General features: G+C 45.1%; 1 protein-coding gene across 20 annotated transcripts in view; it reads right to left on the bottom strand.

Annotated features, from left to right (window-relative positions):
* EIF4G1 (eukaryotic translation initiation factor 4 gamma 1) overlaps nucleotides 1-15,424 on the bottom strand; it is a 138,022-nt gene that overhangs the window by 14,700 nt on the left and 107,898 nt on the right. For 15 of the 20 annotated variants that reach the window (XM_087725127.1, XM_087725137.1, XM_087725136.1 and 12 more), the window contains 8 exons: nucleotides 13,338-13,442; nucleotides 11,404-11,554; nucleotides 10,171-10,271; nucleotides 8,023-8,125; nucleotides 7,836-7,941; nucleotides 3,219-3,472; nucleotides 1,680-1,801; nucleotides 104-276 (listed from right to left, as the gene is read on the bottom strand). In XM_087725127.1, coding sequence (XP_087581253.1) covers nucleotides 104-276; nucleotides 1,680-1,801; nucleotides 3,219-3,472; nucleotides 7,836-7,941; nucleotides 8,023-8,125; nucleotides 10,171-10,271; nucleotides 11,404-11,554; nucleotides 13,338-13,442 — 1,115 coding nt within the window. The remainder of the gene's footprint in view (nucleotides 1-103; nucleotides 277-1,679; nucleotides 1,802-3,218; nucleotides 3,473-7,835; nucleotides 7,942-8,022; nucleotides 8,126-10,170; nucleotides 10,272-11,403; nucleotides 11,555-13,337; nucleotides 13,443-15,424) is intronic. The other 5 variants (XM_087725133.1, XM_087725138.1, XM_087725139.1 and 2 more) reach the window with 1 other exon arrangement.

The following is a 15,424-nucleotide window of genomic DNA, read 5'->3' as shown; positions in this document are numbered from 1 at the left end:
ATTCCTGGCAGTGTATCGTCGCCCCCACCCCCACCCTCCCAACCCTCTGGCAACCCTTCCCCAGCTTTTCCTGGCAAGGCGCAGCCCCGCACCCCACCCTTACCCTTTGTAGTACTGTTCCTTGGAGAGCTGGCCTGCTTTGACCAAATGGTAGAGCAGCAGCCCCATGTGCTCCCGAGCGATGGTGCTTCGCTCTAACGTGGACTCGATGCCATTCCGGACGAAGATGTAGAGCTGAGTGGGGCAGCCCAGTTCCTGTACACACTGAAGAGCTTCCTGGAAAGAGGAAGAAGGGAGATTGGAGCCGAGGTGGCGCAGTGGTTAGGGTGCAGTACTGCAGGCCACTTCAGCTGACTGCTATCTGCAGTTCGGCGGTTCAAATCTCACCGGCTCAAGGTTGACTCAGTCTTCCATCCTTCCGAGGTGGGTGAAATGAGGACCCAGATTGTTGTTGGGGGCGATATGCTGACTCTGTAAACCGCTTAGAGAGGGCTGAAAGCCCTATGAAGCGGTATATAAGTCTAACTGCTATTGCTATTGCTATTGGGGAGGGGGGGCTTCAGACCCTGATACAGATCACACCAGAAGACCAAAACAACCGAGTCGGAAGAGACCTTGGAGGTCTTCTAGTCCGACTCCCTGCTCTAGTAGGAGACCTTGGACAATTCCAGACAAGAGGCTGTCCAACCTCTTCTTGAAAACCTCGCGTGTTGGAGCACCCACCACTTCTGAAGGCAAGCAGCTTTCACCGATTGTCCCTGATAGGAAATCTCTCCTTTGTTCTAGGCTGCTGTTGTGGCCTGCCGGCAGCCAACAAAGCTGGCAGCAGAGTCGGAAAGTGAGGAGGTTGGGGAGGAACATGGGCCAGTTCTTGGGGGCTGAGGGAAGCTCCGACAAGGGCTCTGTGTCGGAGGCAGAGATGGGGCCAAGGCCGTCTGGCAGTTCTCAGCTGCCTTCGGGGCTAGACAGCAGTGAGGCAGACGAACAGCTGGAGCCCGTTCCCAGTGTGCACATGCGCAGAGCTGCCAGAAGAAAAGAACAGCTAAGAAATCAGGGTCGACTTGGGAGTAAAGCCACAGGTGGACGGTGAATGGCCCCTCCTGCGGGAAATAAAAGAGGAGGGCAAAAGGGGAGTGGGCTGTTGCAGGGCAGAATTCATTCGTTCGTTTCAGGAGTGTGAAGATCTGTCCGTGAATTTCAGAGACTCTGTGCCAAGTCTTTGTCTTTGCAAGGTATCGCCTTGCACAGCACTGCATTTGGAAAATATTTACATGGCAGCTTTCCAAGCTAGAAAAGGTCTGGAAGAGCCGAGGTGGCACAGTGGTTAAATGCAGCAGTGCAGGTTACTTCAGCTGACTGCAGTTCTGCAGTTCGGCTGTTCAAATCTCACCAGCTCAGGGTTGACTCAGCCTTCCATCCTTCCAAGGTGGGTAAAATGAGGACCCGGATTGTTGTTGGGGGCAATATGCTGACTCTGTAAACCGCTTAGAGCGGGCTGAAAGCCCTATAAAGCGGTATATAAGTCTAACTGCTATTGCTATTGTATTCACAAATATTCCTTTGAAAAACTCTTGGACCAGACCTCTGCTGAATGTGAATGAGGGGTTTTGTCGGGAACCAGGAATCTGCTTCGTACTTTTTGGGGAAGCCTAGGTCAGAACACCCAGGCCAGAACAAACCTTCATATCATTGATGTGTAGGTATTCCTCAGTGATGGCCTTGGCTTTCTTCTCCAGCTCTTCCTCGGATAAGGCAGGTTTGGCGGGCGGTTCGGGAACAGCCACTGGCTCACGCTTGACTGCTGGGAGGGTGAGAATGTGAGAAAAGCAGAGAAAGGGAATGGCTGCAATTAGATCGCCGCTGGTCACTGTGTTGGCCAATCGTTCCTGAGTCGTGGCGGTTCTATCCGGCGGACCGGGGGAAACCAGCGTACGCACCCGCAGCCAAACAATGACAAGTAACCCTTAGTAATTCATAATTAAGACATTACAGAGGGGGGGGGAAACTGTAAATAAATACACTAATTCAAATAATGTTTGCTTAGAAAAATTATTTACGTCTTTCCAAGGCTGGACTGAGTTAAAAAACTGGGTTCTACCAGCTAGAGGGGGCGCGGCCAAGACTTTTTAAACTCAGTCTCAAGGCTATTGGACGAAACCCATGCTTGGATTCTCCAAGCGGCGCACAGGAGAAATATTGGAGTAGGATTCATATCACAATGCCGACGATTCTGTAGGATTCTGTAGGGCCTGGGTGGTGGCAGTGGTTAGATTGCAGGCTAATTCTGCCGACTGCCAGCAATTCGATCCTGACCAGTTCAAGGTTGACTCAGCCTTCCAACCTTCCGAGATGGATACAGTGAAAACTCAGATCGTTGGAAGCAATAGGCTGGCCCTGCAAACTGCTTAGAGGTGAAGCGGTGTATAAGTCTAAGTGCTACTGCTATTCTCAAGGTGAGTATGAAGATAATACCAGAGATTTTTTTCTTTTGGGTTTAATGGATAATGACTTTGAAAGAAAATGTGGGACTTTGAGGCTATATATGTTGACGGCAGCAAGATAATTGTATGCACACAAATGGAAGGACACTTTGATTCCCACAGTGGGCGAACAGCTGCAAAAGTTGATGGAGCTATCAGAGATGGTTAAATGACCACTTTGATTAAAGGAAACAATTAATTTGGAAACCGCTTTTGGATTTTGTGCTTCAGAGGGGGAAGAAATGAAACTCTTGATTTCGGGTTTGCTGATTTGATAGGGTAGTATAATATATTATTATATAAAAATAAAAAGTTGAGCTTTTATGCTATTAACTTATTCTACTGCGCCAAAAGGAGTCAGACGTTAATGCCTTCTTTCCCCCTGTTCTCTGACCTACACTTTTTGATAAACTAATACCATTTTGAAATGGAAAAAGGAAGACAAGAGAAAGAGAAGTCAGAGGTCCTTCTGGGCTGGAATTGGGATGGGAGGGAGAGAGGAGGGAAGGAGAGGGAGGGGGGAAAGATAGAGGGAGAGGGGGGAAAGGGAGAGGGGGGGAGAGAGAGAGAAAGGGAGAGGGGTTAGAGAGAAGGGAAGAAGAGGGGGGAAAGATAGAGGGAGAGGGGGGAGAGGGGTGGAAAGGGAGAGAGGAAAAGGGAGGGAGACAGAGGGAAGGAGGGAGAGAGGGAGATCCTGTTTCACTTCCTGTTTGCACCCCCACTGCTACCCCCACTCACCAGGTTCCCTGCTTCGGTCCCGCTCTTCCGTCATGCTAGCCACTTTGCGCACCGTTTCAAGGACTCCTTGCCGTTCGCGCTCCCGGCTCCGGTCCTCCATTTCTTTGCTGAAGCTGCGCTTGGTGACCGGGGTTCGGTTTCTCTCCACCCGCTCTACCCTCTCGGTTCGCTCCACGCGGTCGCCTCGCTCCGCCCGCTCTACTCTCTCGCTTCGCTCGCTGCCTTTCTCAGAGCGGTCGCGGCTGCTGCTGCTTCTGCAAACAGAGCAAATACAGTTCCTTGTCAGAGTTTGTAGCGGAAATCAAATCCAGAAAGCACACACAGGTAACTGATTCAGCAGGATTCATTAACTCCTTTATATACATAATAACACGTGAATAAATGCACAATACCAACAACAGATTCTTCCAACGTAGGAGAGAGGAGAAATTCATTTCCAGTTTCAATTCAGAGAGCAGGCTAGATTAGTTCTCTTGCACAGACTCAGAGGTACATAGGTAAGCCACGCCCATGCTCCGAGCCGTCTGCCATGGCTCTCAGTCATCAAATAGTTCCCATTGGCTGACCCAGTTGCCATGCCTACACATTGGCTGACCTTGTTACCATGCCCTATTCCAGCCAGTCCCCGATGGCTGATCTGTTGCTGTGGCCTATTCCAGTTCATGAATATTCTGACATCCCTCCCTTAGGTGAGAGCACCCATTCCAGCCCCTTGTGGAAGAACCCAGAACTCTCTCCAACGGAGGAAAAGGGTGCCCTCATAAGAATCACCCATCACTTAATGCCCCCATTGCATTAAGTGGTACAACGGAAGAGTTAAATAAAACTCCAAGGCAATCCCAAATCAGGAACAAAGATATCATCATTTCCCAAGTATTTAAAAAGGTTAAATCATGATTAACTAGACCAAGGTTTATTAAACTGAGGTGTTTTTCTGCTCATCCAATTAACAAAATGAAACATTTTAGTTAGGCAGGGAGTCATTGGAATGTACCAACTTGCCATACTGATTATAGGGTTTCTTCCCCAAATGAAATGCAATATGTAAATGAAGACTCAATTGTCCAGGCCAAAACTACCCCAAAAGGTGAAATCATGGCAAATGGAATGGCGTTTATTAAACTGAGACATTTCATTACTCACCCAGGTGACCTCATCAGTCAAAATGAAGTTATGTTATATGTGATATCATACAAACACTGTATTTTTCGGAGTATAAGACGCACCTTTTCCCCTCAAAAAAGAGGGTGAAAATCTGGGTGTGTCTTATACAAGGAATACAGCATTTTTGGCCTCCTGAAACCCCGCCCTCTTTGCAAAAATGGTCATGCATAGCTTTTAGGCGGCTTCCAGAGTGCTCCTGGGGGCTGGGGAAGGCAAAAATGAGCAAAAAAGGGCCATTTGGGGGAGGTCTGCAGAGTGCAAAAACTTTTTTTTAAATTTGCCTCTTCAAAATCTTGGTGCGTCTTATACTCCAATGCGTCTTATATTCCAAAAAATACAGTACATACAGATCATTTCTCAAGGGAATGAAAAGACCTCCAGAAGATGCTGCTTTTAATTGCACTGAGAAAACCAGAGTTTATTTTATTTAAACAACGATGGAAGGCAAAGGGAATAAACCTACTCAAGAATATATGTTGTTTTGTAGGGGGAAAGGGCCCAATTGGACTATATTGTATATCTTTTAGTTGTTGCAGAAGAAGAAATGTAAGGGGAAAATGGTCTTGGGGGGGGTGGGGGGGTGGGCACTGTAATATTTGTACTTTCCCCCCCTTTTTTGTATTTAGATTTATAGGTACTATGTTTGCACTATTTGTATTTAAGATAAAATTAAAAAAAACATTTTTTAAAAAAAAGAAAGAAAGCACTCGTTTAAGCAAAATTCATTTTCCTTCAGGCCTGGGTAGATGAAATGCATTCATGTGGAAGTCATTTCGATTTCCAATGCTGTTAGAACCCAATACAATTTGCAAATTGGATCAATGAACTAAGCGGCGTTTTTAAATTGCACCACTCAGCTGCTGATAGCATCAAGCCATGATTGTTCTGACCACTGTTTGCCAACAACCCAGAATTTGACAGTAATCGTTTGCTTGACCGACACTCTCTATTTATGACTGCCAGTATTAATCAACACTTTAGCAGCTGTGGATGAGAATTGTGCCCCGGTCGTAAAAAAGGGAGTTTGTGGGGATTAAGTAGTCTTTATTGTATGCTATGTTTTCAACATCACGTCAGTGGAGGAAAATGTGATGCTTTTTAAAACTGTGATTGCATATCTGTGGATCGTGTACGCAAGATTTATGGTTTGAATTGCTCTTAGGGTCTGTTCTATATTGTTGTAATATAGTTGCAGAGCCACGCTGAACCACACAGGAGAAAACAAACTCCTAAAACGCCATAACATCCTGATAGTGCATAACATAACATTCTGAGATGTGCCCTACCAATGACGTCCAGGATTTGACCATAGATAGACAGAACTTCTCTGAGCAGTAGATTAGAAATTGTACTTTTACAGGCTGTTTTTACTCACATGCTATTGCTCCTCCTGCCTTTGTCCTATCTCAATAAAAGGGGCTCTCAGACCCCCAATCTGGGTCACTCCATCTCGAGAAAGTTCGTGTCCTGTCTTTTCTCAACATTGGCCTCATGGGCGAACCACAGATTTTCCAGCTTGGTTAGCGTTAACCTTGGCTAAATTGTGTAACTCAGTGTGGAAACCCAGCCGATTTGACAAGGGTTAATGTATTGTGCCAACCGAGAAGACAGGATAATTCAGAAAAAACAATTGCAACCAGCCTGACTTCCACTGAAAACCTGTATACTGCACGAGCCAGAATGAGGGCTGAGAAAATATCTACATCCTGGGCATGATCTATTTCAGCTTCAGGATGCCTCAGGATGCCGCGATAGGACATTGCATGCCATAACAACTGAACATAAAGGTAATTTCCCCCATGCCATCTCTCTGCATGATCTGGACCCTTACCACTCTCCCGGTCTTCCGTAAAGCCACCAAGACCTGGCTGTTCTGGCATGCCTGGGGCTGTTGATCAATGTCCAGCCCCACTTAAACAGAATGGATGGTGTGTAATTTTAACAATTGTTATTTTTTACCTTTAAATTTTTAAATGCTTTTTTAATCTTGTCTGTAAGCTGCCCAGAGTCCCAAGGGAGTGGGCGGCATACAAATTTTATTAAATTTCAAATTTCTGCTGAACATATAATCCCCACAGCGCTGTCTCATTTCTCATCCTTCCTACTACCTTCCCCTATTGCAGTGATGGCTTAACTTTTTGTTATTGTGTGCCGAAAGCATGCCCGTTAAGCTGTTAAATGCGCCCATGCCCACAATGCAATGCACATTCCTGCCCCCCCCCTGCATGCACGCAACTGCCCCGCCTTGTACCCTGTCCCCCGCATGCGCACTGCCCCCTGGGAGCATGCGCAGCAGAGACCTGAAGCCCAGCTGGCCGGTGGGAGGCGTGGATGCATGTGCAGTGGGGCTGGCCTGGCACAATGGCTGGCGTGCCCGCAGAGAGGGGTCTGCATGCCACCTGTAGCACGCATGTCATAGGTTCTCCATCACAGCCCTATTGGCTTCTTATGATTTATCAATCGTTGTTTGTAATTTATAATTAATATGATCTATGACCTATGACTTGCTGTTTAGATGTACACTATGAGCTTATGCACCGGAGACAAATTCCTTGTGTGTCCGATCACTCTTGGCCAATAAAGAATTCTATTCTATTTTATTCTAGTCTACTCATTTTCCCTATTCTACTCTATTCTATATTCTAGTCTAGTCTACTCATTTTCTCTATTTTATTCTATATTCTATTCTATTCATTTTTTCTATTCTATTCCTTTTATTCTATTCTATTCATTTTCTCTATTCTATTCTACTCCTTTTATTCTATTCTATTCATTTTCTCTATTCTATTCTACTCCTTTTATTCTATACTATTCATTTTCTCTAATCTATTCTAGTTACTCATTTTCTCCATTTTATTCTTTTTTATTCTATATTCTACTCATTTTCTCTATTCTATTCATTTTCTCCTAGTCTATTCTCCTCATTTTATTCTATTCTCCTCATTTTATCTATTCTATTCTAGTTACTCATTTTCTCCATTCTATTCTATTCTCTATTCTATTCTACTCATTTTATTCTATTCTCCTCATTTTCTCCATTCTATTTTATTCGCTATTCTATTCTCCTCATTTTATTCTATTCTACTCATTTTCTCCATTCTATTCTATTTTATTCTCTATTCTATTCTACTCCCTTTATTCTATTCTACCCATTTTCTCTATTCTATTCTAGCCCTTTTATTCTATTCTATTCTACTCATTTTTTCCTATTCTATTCTACTCTACTAATTTATTCTATTCCTATTCAGTCATTTGGTTAAGGGTGTTTTGTGAGCACAGCGCCCCTGTGTGGCCAAAACCTCTTCATTCCACCAGCTCACATATTCCGGAGGAGCAACCACAATGTTGTCAAGGGCCCTGAAACCCAGCAAAGGTCCTTCCACCCCTCTCTTCAGCCAGCCTCAAACACAAGGGGGAAATTCCAGCCACGGAAGCGTAAAGGAGACAACCAACCTTTGAATCACACGCCGAACATCTTGGCTCTCTGCAGGAGCCGACTGTTGTAAGGCTGAGAAACGATTCAAAGTACTCGTGGCTGGACGGGTGGTGTCAGCAGCAGCTGGAAGGAAAACGGTGGGTTAGACGAGTTCAGAATTTCCATGGCATCGCCCATTGCGCAAACATTCGGTTGCCACCTTACCTGGTTCAGGAGGTTTGGCACCCGAACCCCCACTGCTGCCTTTCCCCCAGCTCAGTCGTCCACCAGGTGCAAACAGCTGACTATTAGTGTCAATTGAACTAGGCTGTAAAAGGGAGGAAGACAAGACACAGTTCATTTGATTACAATTACTTTTTACAATTACTTCCAATTATTTTTTGGACTATAAGACGCACCGGTATATAAGACCTAACCAAGATTTTGAAGAGGTAAGTAAGAAAAAAAATTTTTTTGTCCTTCGTGGCCTCCAGCAGAATTCTCCGGGCTTCATCAGGGCTGGGAGAAGGCAAAAACACAATTTTTGTGAAAAACGGGCGGAAAACAGGCCGTTTTTCACAAAAACGGGGGCATTTTTACCTTTCCCAGCCCTAGAGTGCTTCTGGGGGTTAGGGGAAGGCAAAAATGCATCCGTTTTTGATGGCCCATTTTTTGTAAAAATGGGATGCAGGGGCAGGGCTTCAGGAGACCAAAAATGGCTGTATAAGATGCAACATTTCCACACTCTTTTTTTGGGGGGGGGGGAAGGTGTGTCTTATACTCCCAAAAATACGGTACTTAAGTATGCGTGCTTTTCAGCTCCCTTAATTGTGCCATCTCCATCTCACAGGGAAAAAGGTAACAGCTTCAATAAGCATCTAAAACATTACAAAATCCATCAAATATGTTGCAACTAAGTGATACTTATGGCAATTCGAAGTACTACTCAGCGCCCTTATTTATCCCAGGTGAAGTCCCAAAGGTGTTTTTTCAAAAGGCAAATAGATTTTCTTGCGTTTTTTTAAAGAATTCCATAAAACTCCGACTGGATGTTGGCGATTGGAAGGATTTATATTCCCTGCAGACAAGCTGGTCATTTGCATCCTTTTAGACAGTTGTTGAGGTCACTTGGAGGTTTTATCTCTGTCCTCAGGGTCACCTGAATAGTGCAAATGGGAGTTTTTCTGCTTAAGGCTCTACATCCATATGCATTACTCAGGTGACCCTGAGGACAGAGAGAAAACCTCCAAGTGGCCTCAACAACTGTCTAAAAGGATGCAAATGACCAGCTGTCTGCAAGGAATATAAATCCTTCCATTCCCCACCATCCAGTCAGAACTGAAGAAGCTTCTTGGAGAAGTAAAACGTTTTTCAAAGAAAAAACAGAAAGTCTAGTTGAAAAAAGCACCTTTGGGACAATCATGACCTCCACAGACATCTCAAGTGAAGGTCTTATTTATTTAACACATTATTTAACTTATTTACTTAACTCATTGTGCAGGTTTATGTGGAAGATAAGGCAGGATACATTTATAAACATTATAACACAGTGAACAACAAATTTTGAGCCTTGACCCTTTAAAAATAAAGAAACTAGAACATGTTAACCAAAGACTATCAAAAATCAAGGTGTGTGGATATATTCTTTAAATAGGTGTGTATCTTCTTCCTGCACGTGAGTAGTCCTGCTTTCTGTTGCTAGAATATTTGTCAGATCTCACTTTCCACGTTCGCATAAAAAATACTCCAAACTTATAAACAGAATTCATCTGGAGGAGATGCAAAGGCAGTTTAAGACTTGGGTTCCCCGCTTTCCCAAATTCCCAGGAAGTATTATGTTGGTTAGCAGAATGACCACCATATTCAATGGCCATAAAAAGTAATCTAGCTTTTTGGTGACCTAGGCAATCTCACATCAGGCTGATTATTGAGACTTTACTTTCCGTCATCTAGAAAAAGAAGACATTCCCCACCCCACCCCCAGCCCCAATTTTAGGTAAAGGTTCCCCTTGCATATAGCCGTTCCCGATCTAGGCGACGGTGCTCATCTCCATTTCAAAGCCGAAGAGCCAGCGCTGTCTGAAGACGTCTCCGTGGTCATGTGGCCGACATGACTAAACGCCGAAAGTGCACGGAACGCTATTATCTTCCCACCAAAGGTGGTTCCTATTTTCCTACTTGCATTTTTACATGCTTTCAAACTGCTAGGTTGGCAGAAGCTGGGACAAGTCACGGGAGCTCACTCCGTTACGCGGCGCTAGGGATTCGAACCGCCCAACTGCCGACCTTTCTGATGGACAAGTTCAGCGTCTTAGCCACTGAGCCAGCACGTCCACTAATATTACTAGTACCCAAAACCTGTTACCAATTTACCTTAGTGATCTTGGTTAACCTGCTAGGGTCAAGGGGCCTGTTGCCCTTGCTGATGGGAACGGTGTTCCAGCCGTCGTCTGATACTAAGTTTCCTCGTCCCCCTGCGGAGATAACGCAAGTCAACAATTCCTCTTTGAAATCATTTGAGAGCACCAGCTGTCTTCGTGAGAAAGTCTGGACTTTGGGGAAAGCTAGAACTCTATTTCCACTGGAGCCGAGAATTTGCTACTTTTGGAGTACAGGCGGTCCTCGACCTATGGCCACAATTGAGCCCAAAATTTCCTGTTGCTAAGTGAGAAAGGCGAATCTTGCCCAATTTTATGCCCGTTCTTGCCACAAGTTAAGTTAAGTGAAGCACTGCAGAGGTTAAGTTAGCCGCGCTTCCATGAACGTGGCTTCCCCATTGACTTTGCTTGTCAGAAGATCGCAACAGGGGGATCACATGATCCAGGGACACTGCAAAAGCCATGAGTGTGAATGCCGAGTGTCTGAATTTTGATCATGTGATCACAGGGATGCAGCAACGGTCTTAAGCGTGAAAAACTGCCATCGGCCGCTTTTTTTCAGTACCGTTGTAGCTTCGGTCACTAAATTGTAATTGGAACTCTGGCAGCAGATTCGGACAGTGAGGAGGTTGGGGAGGAAGATGGGCCAGTCCTGGAGTCTGGGGAAGGCTCTGAGGAGGGCTCTGTGTCGGAGGCAGAGAGGGGGCCAGGGCCCTCTGACAGTTATCAGCTGCCTTCGGAGTCAGACATCAGTGAGGCAGAAGAACAGCTGGAGCCTGATCCCAGTGTGCGCATGTGCAGAGCTGCCAGGAGAAGAGTTCATCTAAAGAACAAGGGTCAACTCAAAAGTAAAGCCACAGGTGGACGATGAATGGCCCCTCCCATAGGGAATAAAAGAGGAACGAAAGGGAAGTGGAGTTTGCAGGGGACAATGAGTTCAATTCAATAGGGTGAAGATCTGTTCCTGACTTCTTGCCAAGTAATTGCTGCTACAGCATGGTGTTTGGAAGATATCGGCCTGGCAGCTCTCCAAGCCTGGTAAAGGCCTGTAGTTGTGAAATCTCTTGAAAGACTGTTGGCCGGGAGTTTGCTGGAGAGGAATTCCCTTTAACCTAAATAAAAGGGGTTTTATCGGGACGAGGACTCGGCTTCACGATCTTGGGAAGCCTCGGTCAGAACATTGGAAAATACTCGAGGCAGCATCTATTTCTCTTGGATTCCGCCTCACCTGCAGATGGGCCTGGAGGCCCTCTCCTCTTGTCCTTGGACATTAGCTGTTGCACTTTAACGTGCTCCCGGTGTTCCTCCATCTCGGCTTCCTTGTGAATCTGGTCAATGGTCTTAGGACCCTGATCCCCTCTCCTTGGCACCCAACTGTTCTGCAAAAGGCATAAGGAAAAGCAGGGAGAGGCATTACCGCAGGCAGATCGCTCGGCTGCGTGAAACTGATGATGGCGGACCATCAGATGAGAGATGAGAGAAAGGGTGACGGACAGCACAGCTCCTGGTCATATTCCTATGTTAGTCTTTCTTTCCTGTTATCGATTGCACTTCAATACTTTAAAACAGGGCCGTCCAAAGGTGAGAATTTTTAAGACTTGTGGACTTCAAATTCCCAGAATTCCCCAGCCAGCATTGAAAGGACAATTTCCAACTAGGCCTCTTTGGGTAAAGATGGCTTAGGGCAGATTTCCCCAGTTAGATGTCTCTTTCTCGACTCCACATTTTTGCCCCCCACCCCCAAATTTTAATCTTGACCCAAGAGTGGTCAAATTGGTGCCTGCTGCCACCACCCTGGTTTTTCACACTTTTATGTGTGCTAAATCAGGGGTCGCCAAACTCGGTAAAACTTGAAGACTTGTGCACTTCAACTCCTAGAATTCTTCAGCCAACCATGCTATGCTAGCTGGGGAATCCTGGGAGTTGAAGTCCACTTTAAGAAAGTTAAGAAAGCTGGTAGGATTGAGACCAGGAGTGGGTTTCTAGCCCCGTTCCAACCGGTTCGGTTGGAATGGGGCCGGCGACGTCCTCGTGCACGCGCGCGGTACATGCATGTGTACTAGCGTCTGTGCGATGCTCCAGCTGCTCCTGGAGGATCGCGCAGGCGCTGTATGCGTCCTGCGCATGCGTGGAAGCGCAGAACTCGTCAAAACCGGGTAAGGAGCGCGGGCGGGCGAGCGGGCCCTTCGCCGTTCCCGGAAGTTACTTACTTCCAGGTTCGCCGACCAACCGGTTCGCAGGGACCGCCGCGAACCGGTTGAAACCCACCCCTGGTTGAGACACAGTGTATCAGGTGATAGGAAAGCAGGAGAGAAGTTATTAACCTCTACCATTAATAACTCCACTCTGGCTAGTAAAAAAAAAAGCATAGCAATTAAAGTATTGAAGCGGACAAGAGACAATGGATAGATGATGTTTTTTTTACTGTTGTTTTGATTTGTTTTCCCCTTTCCCTCTCCTTTTAAAGCATACCAATTAAAGTATTGAAGCGGGCAAGAGACAATGTATGATTTCTCTTTTTTGTTGTTGTTTTGATTTGCCTTTCCTTTTCTCTCTCTTTTCTTTTTTTTTTTTTTAAGGTAGGTGACATGATTAGAAGTTAGATAGGAAAGAGAGAAAAAGTTGTTTAAGAAAGGGTGACATGATTAAAAGCTAGAATAAGTGATAGAAATAAGAGAAGGGGGAATATTGGTACGTACATTTATATATAACAAAATGACAGTAATAACAAGAGAAAATGTGGAAGGATTGAAAAAGGATCAACTGTAACCTAATGTAAATGCGTATTATTATTAGAAATACATAAGTTGATTGAATGCAATAATTATGATTATCTTTATTAGGTTTATTTGCATTAGAATATATGACACTCAGGTGCCACACTGTTGACGCACTGATTTGAGATATTTATAAAAAATTAAAAAAAAAACACTGGGGGAAATAGTTCCACTCTAGCCCTGGTGATGTTACTAGTTTGGGTAATGAAACGTCTGCAAGAAAACAACCAAACACAGAGGGCGCCAAGGCCCCCCCAATTCCACCCAGCTAGCCTTGGGTGGTAGAGGCTTGTAATTTATTTACCCAGCTGGCCTGTCCCAGAAGAGAGGGAGGGGACTGCCATCTAGCCCAGGGTCCAAAATTGAGCTGCTACCTGCACCTTACCCGCCTGAGGTCAATCACATCCTGCAGCATGAACCGGATCCGCGAGGACGTTTTCTTCTCCTTGATTATTTTCTCCATCTGGTTGAAGTACTGATCCATTCGAGGCTAAAGAGCAAGAAATGGAAGTGTGTTTGCTTATTTGGTGCGGGACAAAAAGAAATGAATAGGGACAACATGCTAGAAACAGTACAGGCTGTTCTTGAGTTACAACGGTTCCTTTAACGACCGTTCTAAGTTACAACAGCACTGAAAACAATAATTAGAAAGGATTATTATAAAATATGGAATAGAATGTATAAGTGGCTAGAAAACAGAAGCCAAAACAGGAAATTGAAGGGTGGTTTTTTTTGCTTTTTCTAAACAAGTATTGAATAAAAATTAACCAAAGTTACTAATTACTATCAAACTTAAAGTATCGACTATAATGTAAATATAATGGTGATATGAACAATTATTGTTACAACTGTGAGCACAACTGTTATTACACTATTACAGATGTTAAAACCGATAGGAAGGCAATGGAGGATAGGGAACTGTTCTGACTCCCCTCTGCTTACATGAAAGCACGCCAAGATAAAGATACTTCAAGGATTTATTAACACACAGACTAGACCTTGGTAGCAATCCAGCACAGATTAGACGTTGGCAGCAATTCAGCACAGACCAACCTTGGCAGCAATCCAGCCTGCCAAGCTAGCCACGATAGTTTCTCCAGCTCTAATAAATACGTTGATTCCTGCGACGAGCGTGTGGAAAGTCATTCCTTTTATAGTCTTGAGAGGAGCCTAATTACCACCAGCTGAGTTCAATTATCTCCTGTAACTGCGTAACTGTTCTTTACGCCTGTTAGCCCGCCGTTGCCGGACATCCAGAACCAACTCCCTTGTCTCCTCCCCACTGCTCCAATGCATGACGTCAGGATCACACTCCCTTGTCTCCTCCTCCCCACTGCTCCAAGGCTCAGGGGCCTCCCTGGTGGCTAACCAGCCTCTCTGCACCCTGCTCGGAGTTGGAACCCTGTCCAGGGTCCTCCACATCCTCCAGAGCCGACTCATAGAGCCCCTCGCTGTCGGAGTCTGGTGGCAGCTCCAACGGCTCCTGCTGGGCCACAACAGAGAGCTATAAAAGCTAAAAACCTGAGTAGTGCAAATGGATGTGGAGCTTTAAGTTAAGCCGAAAGCACAGCTCCATATCCATTTGCACTACTTGGGTGACCCTGAGGACACAAGATACCCCCACCCAAGTGGCCTCAACTCTCTAATAGGATGCAAATGACCAGCTGTCTTGCAAGGAATATAAATCCTTCCATTCTCCACCATCCAGTCAGAGCCGAAGAAGCTTCTTGGATGAGAAGTGAAACGTCTTTATGATACAGCATGGGTTGCACAGGTAAACCCACCAGTGGCTGGCCAGGTTAGGTGGTCTTAATAGAATGGACCTTATAAATTCATTTTAGTTTGGCTTTTAGTCCAGTGCCCTAGAGTCCCAAAGATGACTTTTAGCTGCAGTGAACCTTCTCCCCAACTTCCTCATAAGTTACAAATAGGGCTGAACAGTGTGGCAAGACTCTGTAAAGGAGGGGCACAGGAAGCAGACGTGGGTGAGAGATAGAACAGAGAAGTTACAGAAAACTGTTGGTATGAAATCAGCTTTCCTGTTTTTGATACTTTTGTATGAATATCTGCTTTTGTATTTTTCCAAGATGTACTTCCCTGTTCTGAACAGGGGTTTTTTACGTTTTGTATGAATACACCTCTTTAAACGCCCTCTGATTGACGAAGTTTGATTAAAGGTATAAAATCACTGCCCTGGGCGTAGCCAGGCCAGTTCAGATGTTGGTGTGTGAACACGCTGAACTCGATGCATCCAATAAACCTGTTTCTCTCACCTTTGGGGTCTCAAGTCCTGGTCTTTCGTAAGTAGATTACAAACCTCAATCTGCTGCAACATTTAAAGAAAAACCAGGAACTCTTGGGAGAAAAAAAAAAGAAGCACCTTTCGGATACCCACAATCTGGATGACTTGAGAATCTCTATGGGTACCTAAAACGCAAGGGGCATCTAATGCTCCTTACAGCAGTGTTTCTC

Source organism: Thamnophis sirtalis, unplaced genomic scaffold (genome assembly GCF_051295495.1).
Source record: "Thamnophis sirtalis isolate CommonGarterSnake01/CBP01778 unplaced genomic scaffold, rThaSir2_p1.2 scaffold_11, whole genome shotgun sequence".
Classification (NCBI taxonomy): domain Eukaryota; kingdom Metazoa; phylum Chordata; class Lepidosauria; order Squamata; family Natricidae; genus Thamnophis; species Thamnophis sirtalis.
Note: the sequence above shows the minus strand (reverse complement) of the source record. Positions and strands in the feature narration are given on the sequence as shown.